Source organism: Myotis myotis, unplaced genomic scaffold (assembly GCF_014108235.1).
Source record: "Myotis myotis isolate mMyoMyo1 unplaced genomic scaffold, mMyoMyo1.p scaffold_m19_p_7, whole genome shotgun sequence".
In the NCBI taxonomy this organism is placed as follows: Eukaryota; Metazoa; Chordata; class Mammalia; order Chiroptera; family Vespertilionidae; genus Myotis; species Myotis myotis.
Window position 1 is genome coordinate 90,933,305 of NW_023416379.1, and position 20,493 is coordinate 90,953,797.

At 51.7% G+C, this 20,493-nt stretch overlaps 1 protein-coding gene across 1 annotated transcript; it reads left to right on the forward strand.

The window, feature by feature from the left end:
* Window positions 1-249: 249 nt before the first annotated feature.
* On the forward strand, window positions 250-19,687 carry CCDC167 (coiled-coil domain containing 167). The gene is made up of 4 exons (XM_036318279.1): window positions 250-331; window positions 17,729-17,823; window positions 17,991-18,043; window positions 19,362-19,687. The coding sequence occupies exons 1-4, from the start codon at window positions 290-292 to the stop codon at window positions 19,463-19,465; spliced, it is 294 nt and encodes a 97-aa protein (XP_036174172.1). The 5' UTR covers window positions 250-289; the 3' UTR covers window positions 19,466-19,687.
* Window positions 19,688-20,493: the final 806 nt, after the last annotated feature.

A 20,493-nucleotide genomic window follows, 5' to 3' on the forward strand; every position in this document is an offset into this window, starting at 1 on the left:
TCGGTGCCCTAAAGGGGCTTTGAATGTGGAAGGCCAGGGGCAGCTCTGCCTGCGGCAATTGCCCCCACGCCATCTACCCGCCCCCCGGCCCCAGGCTAAGGCCAAACTAGAGGTTGCCCCGCACAAACATGGCGGCGGCGCGCTGGCCACGCCCCTCAACAAGATGGCTCCCGCCCGGAGCCCCACCTCCCGCCGCCTTGGTGGCCAATGAGGGGGGAGCACGAGTGCTTGCGCATGCGTGGTGCTGCGACTGGGCGCGTCCAATGACTGGGGGATCCCGGCGAGCAACATGACTAAAAAGAAGCGGGAGAACCTGGGTGTCGCTCTGGAGGTGAGGGGAGGACGCTGGTTGAAGCGGGGTGGGCCACGTCCTTCGTTGTCTCTCCCCGCGGCGGGTGGTGGGTCGGCCCGGTGCAGGTTGGAGGAGGGGCTTAGGGAGGCGTGAGGGTAAGGGCGCCGCGAGCTTGGGAGACGCAAGGGTCTTGGGAGGCCCCTGTGGGTACCGGGCGCTGAGGGGCCTGAGGAAGGAACCGGGTGCTGGAGAGCCGGGTAGGGGGTGGGGGGCAGCAGAGATGGGAGCCGGGGGAGGGGATTCCGGAGGGAAGAGACGCGGAGGGAACCGGGGCCCCGAAGGGGGCGGGACAGGGAATGAGGTCCTGCAGGGAGACCTTCATTGAGGACCCAGAGGGGCGGGCACAGAGGGGGCGCACAGAGGGGTCGACGCCTGCAGGTGAGGAACCCCTGCAGGTTAGGGAGCCCACACGGTCTCGTGTGTCAGGAGTGGCTTAACTTTGCTGCGATGGGACATTTTCCCTCTGGGGCCTGAAGCCTGTAATGAAACTTGCCTTGGAAACCTGCGGGAACTTGTAGAGGATCGTGGAGTGGCAGTGTCCCCAAATGGCTTACAAATAACTTGCTGCGCCCTGGCGGGTCGTTCAGTTGCCGGGAGAGCCCTCTCCTACAACAGAAGGTGTGGGTTCTGTCAGGGCGTGTCATGGGAGGCGCTCTCTCTTTCTCTCTCTCTCTGTCTCTCTCTCTCTCATTCTCAAATAAGTTTTTAAAATCCTCAGGTGAGGATTTAAAAAATAAAAATAGATGCATATGGATATAGCAGCAGCTTCGTTTGCATCCTCAGTTCATCCTCAGGACAAGCCTGTGAGATTTTTAAAGACGAGGAAACTGAGGGTTTGAGGAGAGCCTAGTTGAAGCGTTGGAGGAGCTGAGAATCAGGTGATTTCTCTTCTAGTGCATCTTGTTGCTGATGCGTTACAGTCCCTAAGGTCACCTCCCAGAGGCTACAGTCCCTCAGGTCACCTCCCAGAGGCTACAGTCCCTCAGGTCACCTCCCAGAGGCTACAGTCCCGCAGGTCACCTCCCACAGGCTACAGTCCCACAGGTCACCTCCCAGAGGCTACAGTCCCTCAGGTCACCTCCCAGAGGCTACAGTCCCTCAGGTCACCTCCCAGAGGCTACAGTCCCGCAGGTCACCTCCCAGCGGTTACAGTCCCTCAGGTCACCTCCCAGCGGTTACAGTCCCCTCAGGTCACCTCCCAGAGGCTACAGTCCCTCAGGTCACCTCCCACAGGCTACAGTCCCTCAGGTCACCTCCCAGAGGCTACAGTCCCTCAGGTCACCTCCCAGAGGCTACAGTCCCTCAGGTCACCTCCCAGAGGCTACAGTCCCGCAGGTCACCTCCCAGAGGCTACAGTCCCGCAGGTCACCTCCCAGCGGTTACAGTCCCTCAGGTCACCTCCCAGCGGTTACAGTCCCCTCAGGTCACCTCCCAGAGGCTACAGTCCCGCAGGTCACCTCCCAGAGGCTACAGTCCCGCAGGTCACCTCCCAGAGGCTACAGTCCCGCAGGTCACCTCCCACAGGCTACAGTCCCTCAGGTCACCTCCCAGAGGCTACAGTCCCGCAGGTCACCTCCCACAGGCTACAGTCCCTCAGGTCACCTCCCAGCGGTTACAGTCCCCTCAGGTCACCTCCCACAGGCTACAGTCCCTCAGGTCACCTCCCAGTGGTTACAGTCCCTCAGGTCACCTCCCAGCGGTTACAGTCCCTCAGGTCACCTCCCAGCGGTTACAGTCCCTCAGGTCACCTCCCACAGGCTACAGTCCCTCAGGTCACCTCCCACAGGCTACAGTCCCGCAGGTCACCTCCCACAGGCTACAGTCCCTCAGGTCACCTCCCAGAGGTTACAGTCCCTCAGGTCACCTCCCAGCGGTTACAGTCCCCTCAGGTCACCTCCCACAGGCTACAGTCCCTCAGGTCACCTCCCAGTGGTTACAGTCCCTCAGGTCACCTCCCAGAGGTTACAGTCCCTCAGGTCACCTCCCAGCGGTTACAGTCCCTCAGGTCACCTCCCACAGGCTACAGTCCCTCAGGTCACCTCCCAGAGGCTACAGTCCCGCAGGTCACCTCCCACAGGCTACAGTCCCTCAGGTCACCTCCCAGTGGTTACAGTCCCTCAGGTCACCTCCCAGCGGTTACAGTCCCTCAGGTCACCTCCCAGCGGTTACAGTCCCTCAGGTCACCTCCCAGAGGCTACAGTCCCCTCTGGTCACCTCCCACAGGTTACAGTCCCTCAGGTCACCTCCCAGAGGCTAGAGTCCCTCAGGTCACCTCCCAGCGGTTCCATCCTTGATTGGGCACCTTGGGAAGCAACCAGTCGATGTTCCTGTCTCACAGCTTTCTCTCTCTCTCTCTCTCTCTCTCTCTCTCTCTCTCTCTCTCTCTCTCTTTCTCTTTCTCTTCTCTTCTCTTCTTTCTCTCTCTCTCTCTCTCTCTCTCTCTCTCTCTCTCTCTCTCTCTCTCTCTCTCTCTCTCTCGTCTCTCAGAATCAATTAAGAAAACATGTTCTCCAGTTAGGATTAAAAAACAGAGAGGGTAATAGTGTTCTTGAGCTTCCTATCAGTTCAGTGCTTCTCACAGTTAAGGCTGCATTAAGAATCATTTGTAGAGCTTTTTACGATGGAGGGTTGAATTCTCCCCTGCCTGGAGTAATTCAGTAGGACGTGTGTGTATGTGTGTATGTGTGTGTGTTTTGGGGGGTTGGGGAGTGGTATTTTTAACAAACAATTTGATTTTTTCTATTGATTGAGAGAGAGAGAAACATTGATTTGTTGTTCCACTTATTTATACAATCATTGGTCGATTGTTGTGTGTACCCGGACTGGGGGAACACACAACCTTGGAATATTGGGACGATGCTCTAACTAAATGAGCTACCCAGCCAGGGCCAAGTCAGATGCTTTCAACAAGCTACACGCACCATGCTGAAGCAGGAGGTTTTAGTACCACCTCTTGAGAAACATCAGCCTACTTGGTAGGAAAAAAAAGGTTGATGGAAATAGGTATCTCCTTCTGAAAGAGAGTAATAGATGGTCAAATGAGAAGGCACTGTGTAGTGGGACGAGAATAGACTTTATAGTCTGTGTTAGGACATGGTAAGCTGCTATAACAGGAACCCCCAAAATCAGTGGTTTTAAGAACAAGAAAAGTTTTTTTTCTAACATGCTAGAGCAGGGATGGGCAGACATTGTTTCTAAGGTTCAGATAGTAAATATTTTAGGCTTTGTGGGCCATATGGTCTCTGTTGCAACTACAGTTGATCCTCATTATTCATGGAGTCTGTATTTGTGAATTTGCCTACTTGTTAAAAAGTATTTGTAACCCCCAAATCAATACTTAGAGTGCTTTTGCAGTAAGTCACAGACAAACAAAGCAGTAAAAAAAGTTGAGCACTGGCTGGTGGTGTTCAGTGGTTACAGCATCCATCCATGCACCAAAGGGTCACGGGTTCATTTTCTGGTCAAGGGCATACACCAGCCCCAGTCAGGTCACGTGCTGAAAGCAACCAATCAATGTGTCTCTCACATCGATGTTTCTCTTCCTCCCTTCCACTCTCCCATGCTGTTCCTCCCACTCTCTCTAAAAACAGTGGAAAAAGTATCCTCAGGTGAGGATTAACAATAAAAAATTGTGGTCACTGGAGGCCTACAGATCCCACTAAGTTTGAACAAAGTAGTATTCTGCCTTCTTATTTTTAGTTATTTTTTTTTTTAATTAAATCTTTATTGTTCAGATTATTACATTTGTTCCTCTTTTTTTCCCCCCATAACTCCCCTCTTCCCAGTTCCCGCCCCACCCTCCGCCCTCACTCCCCACCCACTGTCCTCATCCATAGGTGCACGATTTTTGTCCAGTCTCTTCCCGCATCTCCCACACCCCTTTCCCCCCCAGGAATAGTCAGTCCATTCCCTTTCTATGTCCCTGATTCTATTATAATCAACAGTTCATTCTGTTCATCAGATTATTTATTCACTTGATTCTTAGATTCACTTGTTGATAGATGCATGTTTGTTGTTCATAATTTGTATCTTTACCTTTTTCTTCCTCTTCCTCTTCTTAAAGGATACCTTTCAGCATTTCATATAATCCTGGTTTGGTGGTGATGAACTCCTTTAGCTTTTCCTTATCTGTGAAGCTCTTTATCTGACCTTCAATTCTGAATGATAGCTTTGCTGGATAAAGTAATCTTGGTTGTAGGTTCTTGGTATTCATCACTTTGAATATTTCTTGCCACTCCCTTCTGGCCTGCAAAGTTTCTGTTGAGAAATCAGCTGACAGTCGTATGGGTATTCCCTTGTAGGTAACTGAGTTTCTTTCTCTTGCTGTTTTTAAGATTCTCTCTTTATCTTTTGCTCTTGGCATTTTAATTATGATGTGTCTTGGTGTGGTCCTCTTTGGATTCCTTTTGTTTGAGGTTCTCCACGCTTCTTGGACCTGTAAGTCCATTTCTTTCACCAGGTGGGGGAAGTTTTCTGTCATTATTTCTTCAAATAGGTTTTCAATATCTTGCTCTCTCTCATCTTCTGGCACCCCTATAATTCTGATGTTGGTACGCTTGAAGCTGTCCCAGAGGCTCCTTACACTATCCTCGCATTTTTGGATTCTTTTTTCATTTTGCTTTTCCGGTTGGGTGTTTTTTGCTTCCTCGCATTTCAAATCATTGACTTGATTCTTGCGCTCCTCTGGTCTGCTGTCGGGAGTCTGTATAATATTCGTTATTTCAGTCCGTGTATGCTTAATTTCTAGTTGGTTCCCCAATATAAGATCGAGGGTCTCATTAGTTTTCTTGTAGATCTCATTAAGTTTATCGGCGGCTTCTAAACAGTTCTTGAGAGACCTTAAAAGTGTGGTTCTGAACTCTATATCTTCCATTGACAATTTTGTCCTGTTTCTTTGTCTCCGCATTTTGTTATGCTTCCTTGGTGCACCCCCTAGTGGTCTTTGTTCGCAGTCTTATAGTTAAATCTTGATTGTTGTAGCTAATTCCAGGGAGGGTTTGACCTCCAGGCCAAGTGGCTATGAGAATCAGCTGTGTCAGCAGTGAGAGAACTTCTGTCCTCTAGGGAGGTGCTAATCTAGCCTTTGCCTGAGGCTATCCGGCAAATGCCTGTGTGCAGGGCTTGGGCGGGGCGGGTCGCACAGGATCAACAGGGTGGGCCGGAGAGAGCAGTTATGGCGGCTCTCAGTCCTGTCCCCAGGGGCTCTGCCTCTCTGAGTCCCAGCACCCGCTGCAAAGCTCAGAGAGAAAGCTGCACTCGCTCTGACCGAAGCCAGACAGACCCGCTTCTCCCGTTTGAGTCTGGGTCCCTAAAGACTCGCCCGGATCTGGAGCTCAGATTCTGCGACTCCCTCCCGATTGAAAACGCCGATTGAAAACGCCAACCGCGCCCTCCGCCACCAGCCCGCTCGCGCACTCCGCACCTCAGAATTTGACTTCAGCACTGCGCCTCCTCTGAGTGTCCGTATGCGTTTCTCTTTCCTCCTAGTTGTAGGACTTCCACTCAGCCAGCGTTCCTGTGGTTCTGGGTGATGTCCCTTCCGTTTTTTGGTTTCACTTTTGAAGTAGTTGTTCAAAGCAGCAAACTCCGGCATTAACCTATGCCGCCATCTTGGTTCTCCCCTATTTTTCTTTTTAAAAAATATTTTTTTATTGATTTCAGAGAGGAAGGGAGAGAGAGATAGAAACATCACTGATGAGAGAGATCCCACACTGGGAATTAAGCCCACAGCCCAGGCATGTGCCTTGATTGGGAATCAAACCATGACCTCCTGGTTCATAGGTCGATGCTCAACCTCTGAACAACACCAGCCAGGCCTTATTTCAGTTCTTATATAGTAAACAAGTGTCCTTTTTTTGGTCTATTTAGTGCCACATTTTTTATAATTTTGTGCTTCTTGCTGGTGATTTTGCTGTTTAAAATGCCCTCAAGTGTAGTGCTGTCTAGTTTTCCAATGTGCAAGAAGGCTTCATGTGCCTTACAGATAACATGTGTGTGTTATTTTGTTCAGGTCTGAGTTACAGTATTATTGACTGTGTGTTCAATGTTAATGAATCAAGAATATATATGACAGTAGGCCTTTTTAAACAGAAATACACACAAAACAAGGTTTTTTATTGATCCATTGATAATAATGATGTGACCAGAGGCTCACAGGGACCTAACCTGGTTCAGTATTTGCTTATTCATTTTTGGTAGCAGCTTTATAGAACGTAACTACCACAAATAACATGCATCAACTACACTCAGATAGGCTGTCTTAGCACAAAACCAGCCATAGACAGTATATAAATTAATGGGTGTGACTATGTTCCAATAAAACTTTATTTACAGAACAGGTCCACAGGCTATAGTTGGCCAACCCCCGGTACAGAGTTCTAGGACAGTAGTGGTTCCGCTGTATTCCTTCCATCTTGTGGCTCTGCCTTCCCCTAGGTCCTTGTTGTAACCTCATGAATGAAACCAGGCCACACCCACTGTCTGGGAAAGAGAGAATGGAGAAGCACACCCGCTATCTTAAGAGTCCTGGGCCTAAAGTGCCCATTTTCCATTGGCCAAAATGCAAGCTAAGAAGCGAGGCCTCACCTAACTGCAGGGGCAGGCTGGGAAATACATTCATCAGTTAGGAGGCCACATGCCCAACTACAGCCTGATTGCAATGGAAGAAGGAGCTAGTGTGTTTTAGTGCAGCGGTCACTAACCTTTCGGACCTCACGGACCACCAGTGGTCCACGGACCACCAGTTGGCGACCACTGTTTTAGTGGACATTCCACAGTCTACACCAGGGGTGGGCAAACTTTTTGACTCGAGGGCCACAATGGGTTCTTAAACTGGACCGGAGGGCTGGAACAAAAGCATGGATGGAGTGTTTGTATGAACTAATATAAATTCAAAGTAAACATCATTACATAAAAGGGTACGGTCTTTTTTTTTTTTAGTTTTATTCATTTCAAATGGGCCGGATCTGGCCTGCGGGCCGTAGTTTGCCCATGGCTGGTCTACACAGATTGCAACTTACCTCACAGTGTGGTTTTGTGGATTAAATGAGGAAATCTATTTAAAGTGCCTAATAGATGCCTGGCAGTGTTATCCTATATAATAAAAGGCTAATATGCAAATCAACTGAACAGTGGAACAACCGGTTGCTATGATGCGAACTGACCAACAGGTGGCAGACTCTCAATGCAGGAGCTGCCCCCTGGTGGTCAGTGTGCTCCCACAGTGGGGAGCACTACTCAGCCAGAAGCCGGGCTCACAGCTGGCAAGCGCAGCAGCGATGATGGGAGCCTCTTCCGCCTTCGTGGCAGTTGGACATCCCCTGAGGGCTCCCGGACTGCGAGAGGGCACAGGCAGGGCTGAGGTCCGCCCCCCCCCCCCCGCCCCCCAGTGCATGAATTTCGTGCACCAGGCCTCTAGTTATCAATAAGCAGTGTTCTGTATTAGCAGCCTTTGTGGTTCTTGTGGGTGTTTTTTATCATGACTAAGTCAACCCCCTTGTTTGGACTTTAGTTTTCTCATCTGTAACTTCACCAGGGTTTACAGCCTCACTATGGTCAAATACAGATGACAGATGTCTTTTGTTTGGCTGACATGGTTTTAAAAATGCTTTGAATTTGGGGTGGGTGGGGGGAGATCTAATACCACCTTATACCAGTCACATTTGCCAATATTTTTTTTTTTACCTGTCAATACCAATATACTAGTAGATATTTACATTTGCCACCTTGATCTCTAAGGTTACTTTTTGCTTGGATATTCTAACATTTGAGATCTGTAACTGTGCACCTTAGATAAAGCTTGGCATCTGACTGTCTCCTCACCTCATTCGTCCATTGCCCGCAGCGGGTCTGAGTATTGAATGTGCACTGATGCTCAGTAGCAGTAGATATTGTCCTCATTAAAAGTTGTGTGCTTAGAGCCAATGAAGTGGTGATTTAATCAGAAATGTTTGTTAATCTGACCAGGGCAATAAAAGCCCCACAAGTGAGTGATCTCAGCACCTGCAAACAGTCACCACTTGTTGTAATGAAGCAATTACTGAGGGGGCAGCACTCACCCCGAGGGCTGGCTCGGGCCAACTGTATGGGGCAGTCACCTTGCAGGACAACCAAGGCACCTCCTAGCCTCCCCCACTCATGGCTACTCATGAGACCCTTTTATCCAACTCATTTGCCACCTTGTGAGATTTCAGAGTTGGAAAAAACTGGCTATGTGTTTTAACTTCTGAGAGTTCATTGTGAAGAGCAAGAAAGAATTACAGTTCAGATGAGAAATCACCATTCTCTGGTACTGATTTTAATGCTGTGTGGGAGGAGGGGGGACTTGTATTTCAGTCAAAACTGATAGGCGGGTTCTGGCTGAGGGAAAGGTTGCATTTCAGTATAAAGTGATAGGACTTTGGCTGGTGTCAAACCTGTTTGTTTTTAAACCTCTGGTAGAGATGAGCTGTTACTTGGTCCTTGTGCTTTTCTTTCAAAACTGGACCCTTCAACTTAATGTCTGTAGATGTTTTAGCAGGCAGCTGTCTTAACAGATGTGCAGTGTCTTAGTTGACATCTTAAAGGAGATACTTGGTTGGATCTGTTCCCTAATACAAAAACATATCAGTTTGTAAAGCTTTTGGCTACAGGTTACAGAAAACTGACCTCAAGTGACCAAACCAGGACGGGAATGTCCGACCTGAGGGCGGGATGAGGCCCATGAAATCATTTGGTCTGGTCCGGCCAAGGCATTAGGGGTGAGTTAATTAAATGTTTGACCAAATAAAGCAGGCTAATTTTTAAGTTGATAATTTTGAATGACCCACAAATGATGTTTATATATCCAGTGACCCTTGGCCTAAACAAATAGGAGTATACTTCTCCCCCCACCCCCCCAAAACAGAAAATTTGGAGAGTGGTGGCATTGCTTCTAAAGCGCAGCTATGTCAGGGCTGGTATTTCTGCTTTCTCTTAGCTGTTTCTTCGTAGTCACAAGATAGCTGCCCAAATTCCATTCATCATATCCAGCTTCAAATAAGGAAGAAGGAGAAAGGAACTACAACACTCTTTGTGCCTTTTATAAGCAAAGCGTAAGCCCTCCCCAGAGTCTCTTAGCAGACTCTGGAACATCTTATTGGCCAGAACTGGGTCAGGACCACTCCTAGCTGCAGTGAGGCTGGTAAACATCTGTTGATCTTTTCTCACTTCTGTAATGGAGTCAGACAAAGAAGGGGGTTGGTAATCGATGCTGTGTTGGCCAACTAATAGTATCTGCTGTAGGGAATAAAAGTTAATGGTAGTCGTTTAGAATTTACTGGAATCCTTATCAGAAAAAGAGGCCCAGATCAGTGACAATTAAGCTGAGGTGGTAGGTTGAGAGGAGAAAATGGCCTAGACAGGATGAGCGCCAGCGGAAAGGAGCCTTGACACTTACAATTATCTGTTTCATGTCAGTCCCGCTGTAAGCTCCCTGAGGGGAGGAGGGGCGGAAGCACTGAGAGTGGATGAAGGCAGCCTCGGCTCTGGAGCTGACGGAGCCAACCAGTTTTCTGAGACAAGGGCTACAAGCAATAAATATCTACCCAATTGGCTTGAGTGGCTGGAGGAGGCACTTGAACCCTTGTCTCTGATACCTGGGCCTATCTGAGTGGTTTGCTGGTCAGAGGTTAGGAGGCCACAGTGCAGCAGGCAGTTGGGTACTGCCCAGCCAGGGGCTGAAAGGCTGGCAACATGTGGAGACTGTTCAAGGGCCGCTGCCCATTAAATGAGCCTCACCTGCTGCCAGGCACAAGCGACAGGTCAGCAGCGAGCAGGTGATTTCTCTCGGCAGCCTGTGTCTGGCTCCGCTCCACTTGACGGGGGTCAGGAGACTAAAACCTCATTACCTAACACGGCTGGATGTCAGCATGTGTGGAGTGGCTGTTTGCCAGCATCTTAATTAATGAATTCATAAGGCGCGGGGTAGATGCCAGTTCTTGAAAAATGCTTTCAGCCTTTCAGCGATGAAGAAGCTTTTGCTAATTTATCAAAAAATATATTTTGGGAAAGAAGAGAAAACAAACTCCAAACAACGTTCTGGCCAGGGACAGATGAAGGCTGCAGGCAGAGAGTGGCATCTCTCCTGGCAACTGCTCGGCACACGAAGGTCTCGGGGTGTCTCGGGGCTGCGTGGGCTTCAGCAGGGACCCTCGCGTTCCTGACCCAGGGCCAGGGTGACTCTCGAGAGAAACAAGCCCCTGGGCACTCTGCTTCTCCTGAAAATTGTTCATTGATTAAAATTTGGAAAGGTTACCTGTCTTCATTGACTCAGCCCCGGAGAGGAGCTTCTCACAGGGCCTGATCTTTGGGGAGCCATGGGTGGAGGATTTTCTGCCCCCACAGAGCCCTAGGAGCCTCCTCCACAGAAAAACACCCCTTAAGTAATGCCAGAGTAATCAGCCCTTTGAGGGTTGAAGCCATTCACCGGAAAAACTAAGGCCTGTGTCCCCCATGTGGCTTGGCTGTGTGGCCTGAGGCCCCAGATGGAAAGCCCAGGGCTCTTGCCAGAGACCATCTGGGCAGGTGGTGCGGCTCCTTTGCCGGATATAATAAACACCCGGGGCCTCCGGACTGAAATGGGTGGATCTCCAGAACCCAGTTCCCAGGCTGCGGGGCTGGAGCTGGGACAGCTCACACCACTCAGCTGTGAATTAACTCGTGAAAAGAAAGACTTGGATGCCTATGGGGAAGGAAGGGCACATCAGGCCCACTAGCCCACCTTTTCCTTCTCCAAACGGGGTCTGTTTTTTTTGTTTTTAAGTTGAATTTATTGGGGTGACATTGGTTAAGAAAACCATACAGGTTTCAAGTGTACAACTCGGTAAAACATCATCTGCACACTGGACGGGGTGGGAGAGGTGGAAGTGGGCACACTGGGTCTGTTTTTGTGGATTTGGGAAGGCGCTTGGGCAGTTTACACAGTTTCGGGGAGGGTGCCTGGGGTGCTGCAGCCGGCGGGTGGAGGGTAATTGCCTTCATGAGGGCAGATGCTCGGCTCCCATCTCAGTGTCTCCCAGCAAATGGATCTCAGTCAGGTTCTTCCCTCATGGAACGTAGCTGTTATGTGGATAGAGATCAGCAAAGCCCTGGACACGTTTACTCAGAGAATCTGTGGAGGCCAGATCGCAAGCTTGGGTGGACTTGGACCAGGACCTGGAATGGTTTCCACAGAGCCCTTCTTTGTCATGAATGTTTTCACGAGGGGTTTTAAAGGAACATGAGTTCTGGAGCAGGAAAACTCAGATTCCTGACCCCAATTCTGCCACTTCCCAATCACATATCCTTGGGCTGGTTGCTTAAAATCTCTGTGCCGGGTATTAGCTTCTCTCTAAAATGGGGGCAGTCCCTTCCTTGTAGAGTTGATGTTGACCTTGGGTAGCATATATGAAGCGCCCTCAAACTGTCTGGCCCAGGGTGTAAGGAGTGGAGGCTGCACCCAGGAGCTAAGAGTGGCTCAGGGCTGGTGGCTCAGGGCTTTCTTGATGTAGGCTGGTAGCTAGCAGCCCAGACTCAGACTGCCTGGCTCTCCGTGGACTGGCTGTGTGAGCCTGGCAGATTCCTTCATCTCCATGGCCTGAGTTTCCTCAGCTGCAAATGTGGATACAAATAACACTGCTCATTCAGGGTTATTGCGAGCATCCCACAAGGGGATCGAGAGGCGCGCAGAAGTGCCTGCACATGGCGCCTGCTGCAGTGGTGCCTCTCCGGGGCTGTGTGGTTTAGTTTGTGCGTACCGTTGGCCTCCATGAGGCAGCTTTGACTCCTTCTGTGCCGTCTAGACACACAGACACACCCCAAGTTGGTGATTTGAGTTGGGCTCAGATACCCCAGCACCGTGCTTTTTAGTAGATCTTGGTGCCCAGCAAGGACCTGGCCAGGCAGGTGCAGGATGTGCCCTGTAACCACTGCCTGGCTCCTGGGGTGAGCTCATTCCCAGCCACTTTTCTCGCTCACCGGTTGGGAGCTCCCAAGAGCAAGGCCAGCAAGACCGGAAATGACTTCCTGAACTAGAAAGCAGTGGCCAGTGCCAAGCCCTGAGGGTGCCTCTGCCCTTTCCCAGAAGAAAGCTGGGCCCTAAACAGTGGCAACTTAGGGAGCGGGCAGGGAGCCCCTCCCAGAGTGTCAAGATGATCAGGGGAGCACCAGTTAGCCACCTTCAAGAGGGGAAGCTTCCATAATGGTGCCACAGCCTCTGGCTCATTCTTGTCAGCAGAATAAAAGCTGCATGCCAGGCCCTGGTGGCAGCCAGGCCTGGAGCTGGCCCCGTGGGGCCTGACCCGACCAGTGTGCTGGGCAGTTTGTGTGTGAGCTGGCACTCATGTTTCTTGCCCCCAAAAAGGTCTCATTGAGGACTTTAATTCCAGGAGGCTCCATACTCCTGAAAAGATGCCTCACGGGGATTTGAGACGAATTTTACAGTTTCTCTTAACACAGTGGTTTTATGGCATATAGGACCCCAGGGAGACTTCCCTAAAGCTCTGAGAATAAGGTGTTATTCCCCAAGTCAGGTGGCAGAGGGGATTTTGCTTAGCTGCTGGGGGTTACTAAGCTGTCATCAGAGCGCCTTGGAGCTGCATCTGAAGGAGGGGCCTCGAAGGCCACCTGGAGCGTCCCTGCCCCTGAGGACTGAAAATGAACAGCCCTTTCTTTCCTTGGCATCTGCCAGCAGGAGCAATGGCCGCACTTGCCTGGGGTCATGGCCCATGGTGACCTTGACTGCTGGACTGACTTCAGATCTTAACATTCTTCTGCAGGAAGCATCCCTGCGTCTGTGGAGGATCCTTGACCTCATACTTCTCGCTGAGCCTGCCCCTCTGCTCACTCTCAAAGCCACCCATCAGGCACCCAGTCCTCAGTCTGTGCTTGGATAGGAAGGCAGTGGTTCTGTGGCAGAATTACTCGTGGGCCTTCCCCATACAGTACAGACTTCCTGGATCCTGGCTCCAGGCCTCCTCTAGATGGTCAGCTCCCTCCTCCTTGAGGAATGCTCCTTCCCACTTCCTACCTTATAGACCTCGTTTTCCCTCAAATTACAGACTTACCCACCAGGACACCCTGCATACTCACCACTGACTGCTTGGTCCTTTAACTGCTTGCATATGAGTTTCCACAACACCTACCGGGCACAGTTTGCGAACTTATAGGGAGCTCACACCACTGCCTCTTTTACTTCCTTGGGTTCCTTTGCAGCCATGCTGCACCTGCTGTCATCTTAGTGACTTAAAGTGTTCATTTTCCTGTATAAAAACGGGCACTTGGTCTTCTGAATATAAACGTAATGTATGGACACTTCTTAATGTTATTGTACATTGGGGGCCCCCCGTGCTGTCTGAATGAGTTCCCTGTCTCAGTTCCTTCCTTGGCTGTAACCACTTTGCCTGTGACAGTCATAGCCAGCATTGCTACCCACCTACAGCGCCAGGAAAATCCCAGCACTGGAGCCAGTCTTGGGCCGCCACACTCCTCCTGCTAATTATCCTGCTATCCAGCATGTGTCCTGGGAGTCTCCATGGCCTCCAGAGTGTAACTCTCCCCACTAGTGTTGGTTGGATCTCTTATGATGGGGCCTCTTTCTGCCTTAGTCCTGGGGCTTCGCATTCCTGCTCCCAGCTTAGCTGGGTGCCAGGACCCATAGAGCCATGGTGTGGGTGAACCGAGGCTCCCCAGAGTGCCCAGACCATATGAGTCTGTTTTGCCCTTAGCACTGCTGTAGGCCTGTCATCCTTGGGTTCCACCAGGCCCAGCCTCTACAACCTGGTGCTGGCTCCAGGGCCCCAGCCCACTTCTCCCCAGGCCAGTCACGAAGTTCTGAGTATGCATGTCCTGAGCCAGCTGGATGGGCTGGCCTGTGGAGGCCTTGCTGTCCTGATGGCCTACCCTGCAGTCTCCACCCTGACTCAGAGGATGGCCATATCCAGCCAGAGGGGTTCCTCTTCCCACTGCTACTGGCCAGTGGCCAGGGCAGATTTGTCCATCAGCCCCACACACATCCAGCTCCTTCTCTTACTCTTGCCACAAATTAACTTTTCTTTTTATTCCCCAAAGATCCAGTGAAAACTTCTCTGATGATAATGGTAGCAAATACTTCCTGAACTATGTGCGTTGAGTACTGTTCAAGCACCTTACATGTATTGCCTCACATCGTCCTCACATCCTTGGGAATATGAAACATGATCTTTGTTCTACAAAGATAGGATTAAAGAATATGGCATGTGAGTGACAAGCTGAGGCACCTGGGTGACCACACTTTTCAGGAGCCACAATTTCAGGTTTCTAGGCACTTGGGCTTCCAACTGCTTGCCCAGCTTTGACTCTTATGTTTCTAGAATCTTCTTGCCATTTGTCTCCTTATTCTGGTTCTAACCCCTGTGTCTTCTCTCCTGAGCCTTGCTATCTTCTCTGTTGCCTTCAGCCTGCCGGCAGATTGAAAGCTAAGGACTGCAGATTTGCAGGGACTCTGCAAAGAGCATAATCCAGGTGCATGTCATTGAGAGTTGACTGAAAATCTAACTAGGGTCTTCTTTAAGGCCCACTTTCTGAGTCTTCTCCCCCATTTCTGGGCCCATCTTGTCAGCTCTACTCTGTAGCCACCATTCCTGACCCCAGTCACAACTAAATTATGCATCCTGACCCTCCCTCCCAGCCTTCTCTGCAGCCAGAGGTCATGTGGAATCTCTGCACCCATTATTACAGCTGCTCGAGAGCCAGCTTCTGCTTCAGCAAGTGCTGCAGGGGTTTGCCAGCAGAGTCACCTTCTGCGGATGGGTTAGCGGCCTTCTAAGAGCCAGCCAGCTGCCTGACAGCCTCAGCCTCCCCCACTCAGCCCACATCCAGCAGCTGGGTTACAAAGAAGGGGAACTTGCTATTTAGAAGGGAGTCAGAAAGAGCTGTCAGCAGGACATAAATATTCATAGAGGGAGGTTAGAACTTGAGTCCCTAAAACCTTGATTTGTGTTAGTCTGTTTAAGCCTCATTAAAAAGTAGTAAATGAAAGTGGGGATATTCAGTGGAACTGCAGAGAAATTGGGCTTTTTCAGATAAAGGCCTCCAACTGCCAGCTCCACGGGCCCTGCCCGGAGCACAGCGGCAGATTGGCTTGGCCACTTGCAGCTTGCCAACCTCAATTTAAAGATTTTGCTTAGCATGAGTTCCTGGCCTTGCCCCGGGCCAGTTAGTGCTTGTTTGGATACCTGATAGCCTTCTAGAAGTGTTTAGGGATGGAAATCCCCAAACTTTTCCTTCCCAGAATGACATGCAAACCACGGCCTGGCCCAAGGGGTGGCAGGGAGAAATCTAACCAAGGACTAATACTGCACCAGGTGATCCACAAAGGCCATATCTGTGTGCATGACAGTTGCTTCTCCTAACTTCTCCCAGCTTCTTTGGGCACAAGTGGAGGCTTTCAGTGACCATTGCTACATGAGGCCTAAATCCATCCCAGCTCCTGGGCCCCAGCCATGCCCAACCCTACTCCATGGCTACAAAGACTGCAGTGGGCCAGGCCTGTGGTCACAAAGGAGACAAATGGCCAACATGCTTCTAGGGCAGGAGCTACAAAGTCAGCCCTAGGGGCCAAGCAGGCACATATATGAGTGCAATGGGTCCATCTGGGCCAGACTTGAACCCCAAACTCCAAGTTTACACCCTCTGCCCTCGGGGGTCCCAGCATTTGGGAAGATGAGGTTTGTACACATGAAGTTGGAATGACAGTACATGCTCAGCCTCATGAGAGGACTATTTGCTGGGGGCAGGAGGCAGTACCCCTCCAGCAGAGGCCTCATGGAAGAGGTAGAGCTTCAGGAATTAAGCTTTGTGTAGGACCCCAGCATGGAACTTGGTGTTCTGATTGAGGTTTCTACACCATGGAATGAAAACAGCAAATCTCAGGGTCCTGAGGGGCTGGGCTCTGTGTGTTGGGGGTGCTGCTATCAAGACCAGGCCTCCAGCTCTGGTTCCACTGACCATCGGCACCAGCCGTGGCTGTTCCTGGAGCCTGGCTCCCCAGAGCTCATCTCCCTACAGCGCCTATTCTAGGATGGCCTTTGGCCTTCCCAGGCACAGGCCCTGTCTCCTGGTTGGGGCTGTTTCCCAGGACAACCGTCCCTTTGGTGCCCATTAGCAGAGAAATGACACAATTAACCAGGCAATTAACTCAACCCGATGCAGTCGCTCCCTCCCACAGGACCCTGTTTCCGGAGGCAGAGTTGGCAGCAGGCTGGGCTGAAGGAAAGGGGATAGATGGTGCATCGTCTGTGCCAGGCACTGGGATGAGGGAAATGGCTGACCCAGGATGGGTGCTGGCCAGGGAGAGGGGCAGAAGGCCTAGGGACTTAAGTGCAACTCTGACACTGGCCTGACCACGGGCCTGGGACTTGGATTCGTACTTGTGATCATTGGTCCCGCCTCTTCAGGGGCCACTCTAAAAGGGACTGGAGCAGGGAATTGACTAAGACCGCTAAGAGGGGAGGAGTGTTTCGCTCTGGCTCCTCAGAGAATTCTGTTTGGGGGCCCTTTCTCCCATTTGTGAAATAGAGGTCATAGTTGCTATCCTTCCCAGGGATGTGGTGAGAATGAGTTAAGTCAGATGGAAAAGTGAGCATTCCCGGGCCCTCTGAACCTTCCCATCTAGGCTCCTGTCAGCAGGGCATTGGTTCACGACGAGCAAGCAGGTCCCAGGCCCAGAGAGGTGGCCATTTAGACAGACATCTGGGGACAGATGGACACGGATGAGCTTTCAAGGCCAAATGCATACCAGGACCCAGGGTTTATTTTATCAAGTGTACATCTCTGAAATTATAACCAAAACAAATAGGAAAACTGATAACTTTGGCAACCAACCTTTCAGAAGCAATTTTGCCCCACAGGTTACAGCTACCTTGATGATGGGCAATACTTTGCCTCAAGAACCCAATCAGAAAGAAATAGAAGTTTTTGAGCTGCATTTTTTTACACTCACTACTTTGTGTTGGTTCTCATGGTAAAATATATATTCTTACAACTTAGACTAGCTGAACATCAGTGGGAAAATACCTCTGGTTCTGCCCCTCGGTTTCTACCACCCACCCCTCACGTGCGTGGGGTGCTTTGGAGAGGCCGAGCCTTCCCAGAGCATCTCGTTTCATTCCAGGATACCCTTGCGTGGCTGGCATCTGCCATGTTCAGGGCGGCTGTGAGGCCCTGAGCAACACCCCCAGCCATTTCCAGTGGGGCTCAGGCTGTACCACACGGAGGCCGAGGACAGCATAATAGAAATGTTAGGGATGACAGGGCTTCCTCCTCCCCATCCCAGAACCCTGCCTATTTTGGAAGTTGGAAGGCTCTGCTGCCCTCTCCAGCGGCTGGTGTGCTGTGTTTCAGATTGATGGGCTGGAGGAGAAGCTGTTGCAATGTCGGAGGGACCTGGAGGCGGTGAACTCCAGGCTCTATGGGGCGGAGCTGAGCCCAGAGGCCAGGTAATGCTCCTGCCCCACCTCCCGCCCTTCTTCAGCCCCTCATATCTAACCTGGGCCCCGCCACCTGCCACAGAGACCTTGGCCCTTGTCCAACTTGCCCAGGAATGCCAGCTGCCCCTAGGGTGGGAAGGAAAAGGCTTGAGCCACAAAACTCCTTCTCCTCACAGGAAGTCTCTGGAGAAGGAGAAAAACAGCCTGATGAACAAAGCCTCCAACTATGGTAAGAAAGTCCCCTTTCGTTACCAGCCCCACCCTCCAGTCCCAGGGTCAGGAGGGACAGACAGCCCAGGGAGCCCATGAGGTGACAGGGATCCAGGGGGCTCTTCAGGGGGGGTCAGCCCCCAGGAGGCTATAGGAACCCACTATCAGCCCAGCAGCCTGGGAGAAGAGCAGGTCTGTTCCTATGTTCCAAGGGAGATATAGAGGCCTGTGGGTCTGTTCTTCCTGGGACGAAGGGGTATGACAGTAGCCAGGCCCAGAAAACATTCTCACATCCACCCAGACTTGGGAGGGCTGTTTTCTCTGTCCCCCAGCCCCCACCCCCACCCCCTTACCTCCCCCCCCCGCCCCCCCCAGGAAAACCCTGTGATGGGAGTCAGGGCCTTGGGGACCTTGAAGGAGGATGAACTTGGGTGCCCTGAAGGGCTACTGGAGTGGAGCAATGCTGCCACCTTCTGGGTGCTGGGGGCACAGCTGGGTAGAACCCTGGCAGGGCACTGAGCTAGAGGGAGGGCAGCTGCTGGGCCCACCACCACCCCTTCCGCCCTCCTGCCCCTGCCTGCTGATCCGCAGAGGCTCATCCAACTTATCTGTTCTGTTCTCCCTGAGGGGCCAAACCTGGCCTAGAACCAGCTCAGAACAGGACACATGGCAGGGACCTTCCAAAGGGACCGATTTTGAAGAAACAGTGTGCGCAGTGCATGTGCACACACCCCTGCCTGAGCCTGGGCTCAGTCTGGCCTGCCCAGAGCTGGTCTGCAGGATCTCCCTGCTCCCTCTCACAGGCAGAGGCGGGACATCAGTGCCCCCCACCCTAGCAATTTTCACACAAAATCACAGCATCCCCACTGAGACGGTGTGGCTGCAGAGGACTGGCTTCTGCCAGAAGTGAGCCCGACTACCTCACGGCACAAACTGCCTCCTCTTAGTGTCCCTCGTTTGTTGGCTGGGCGCCCAGCAGAGGGCACAGAGCCCACCCAGTGACAAGTGGAGGGACTCACCTGGTGACGCCATGCCACCACATAGCTTGGCTTTCACATGTGGCCTTTTGGTGACCCCTCACACATTCCATCCTCAACTTCAACTGCATGTGAAGAGAAATGGTTGAGGAGCATTGTGTTGGGGCTTTTGGAGGCTGGGTGGGATCTGTAGCCAAACGATGGGAGGATCAAGGACAGAGTCCTTTCCATGGATAAGGAAGTGGCTGGCAGGGAACAGCTCGGCCGTCAGCAGTGTGTGTACCCACTTGTGGGAGAGGCAGAGGCAGCTGAGAATAGCAGATGGGCCTAAACGACCTGTCCAACACCGTTTCCTCCCAGAGAAGGAGCTCAAGTTGCTTCGGCAGGAGAACCGGAAGAACATGCTGCTCTCCTTGGCCATCTTCATCCTCCTGAGCCTCATCTACGCCTACTGGCCTATGTGAGCCTGCGGTTTCTCCAGTCAACAGCCCAGTCACAGCCAAGCAGGCCCTTTAGGACTCAAGAGGACCAAGGTACAAGGGGCATTTCTACCCCACCAGACACTGAGCAGGGCTTCCTGCTGGCTCAGCCCCTCCTGCTTCCGCTCCTGGTCTCCAGGACTGTGCAGGCTCCTCCCTTAGCCCAAGGGAGAGGCAATAAAGAACACCCAGGCGGCTGTGTGCTGAGCAAATGTCACGTCTGACTGCGGCTGGGGGGGCGGGGGAGGGGGCGGCGGCACTCAGGAACCAAGGAAGAAGAGATGTTCAAGGCAAAGCTCTTGGCTTAGAACTCAGAAGGGGGGTTGTGAATGTGAGCCCTCAACTTAAGTAGGGAATAAAGACAGCGGGAAGCACTCCCCAAGCCTGAACTACACTGAGAGCCATTTCCAGGGCTTGGGCATCGTGCCACGTGCCCACCACCCCCACCAAACACGTTGTCATGCCCTGCCTGCACTTATGGCAGGAAAAAGGTAGCCTGTGCAGCGAAGGGCAACTGGGGACTTGAAGTGGTCGCTTGGCAGTCCTACGGATGCAAGGAGTTAATCCGTCTTGAAGAGGCAGCCAGGCTGGCGAGGTCTGGCGGAGTGAGTGGGCTACAAGAGCCATGGTAATGACCAGACTGACTTATGGTGACAGTGGGCAGTAAATCAGGCGGGGTCTGCTGGGAGAAGCGGTAGAGGTGGGGCCGACAGGATGGGGAGGCAGGAGCCGCCAACACAGACATCACACGCTGCCTCTGAGCTCATCCCCCAACCCTAGTCCCAGCACAGGGCCCAGGATGCCGTGCGGGAGGCTGGAGCAAGGTAGACAGAACAGGGCAACCAAAAGGGTGAAGGGCTTAGGAGCTGAGATTGCCCCAATTAGGTAAGTAAAACATGGAAAGGAGCTGCCCTGGGAGCTCAGGAAAGGACCATGAGGCTAGGGAGAAGGAGCCAGGTAAAGTGCAGGCAGGCTCTAGAGCAGCTGTTCTCAACCTGTAGGTCGCAACCCCT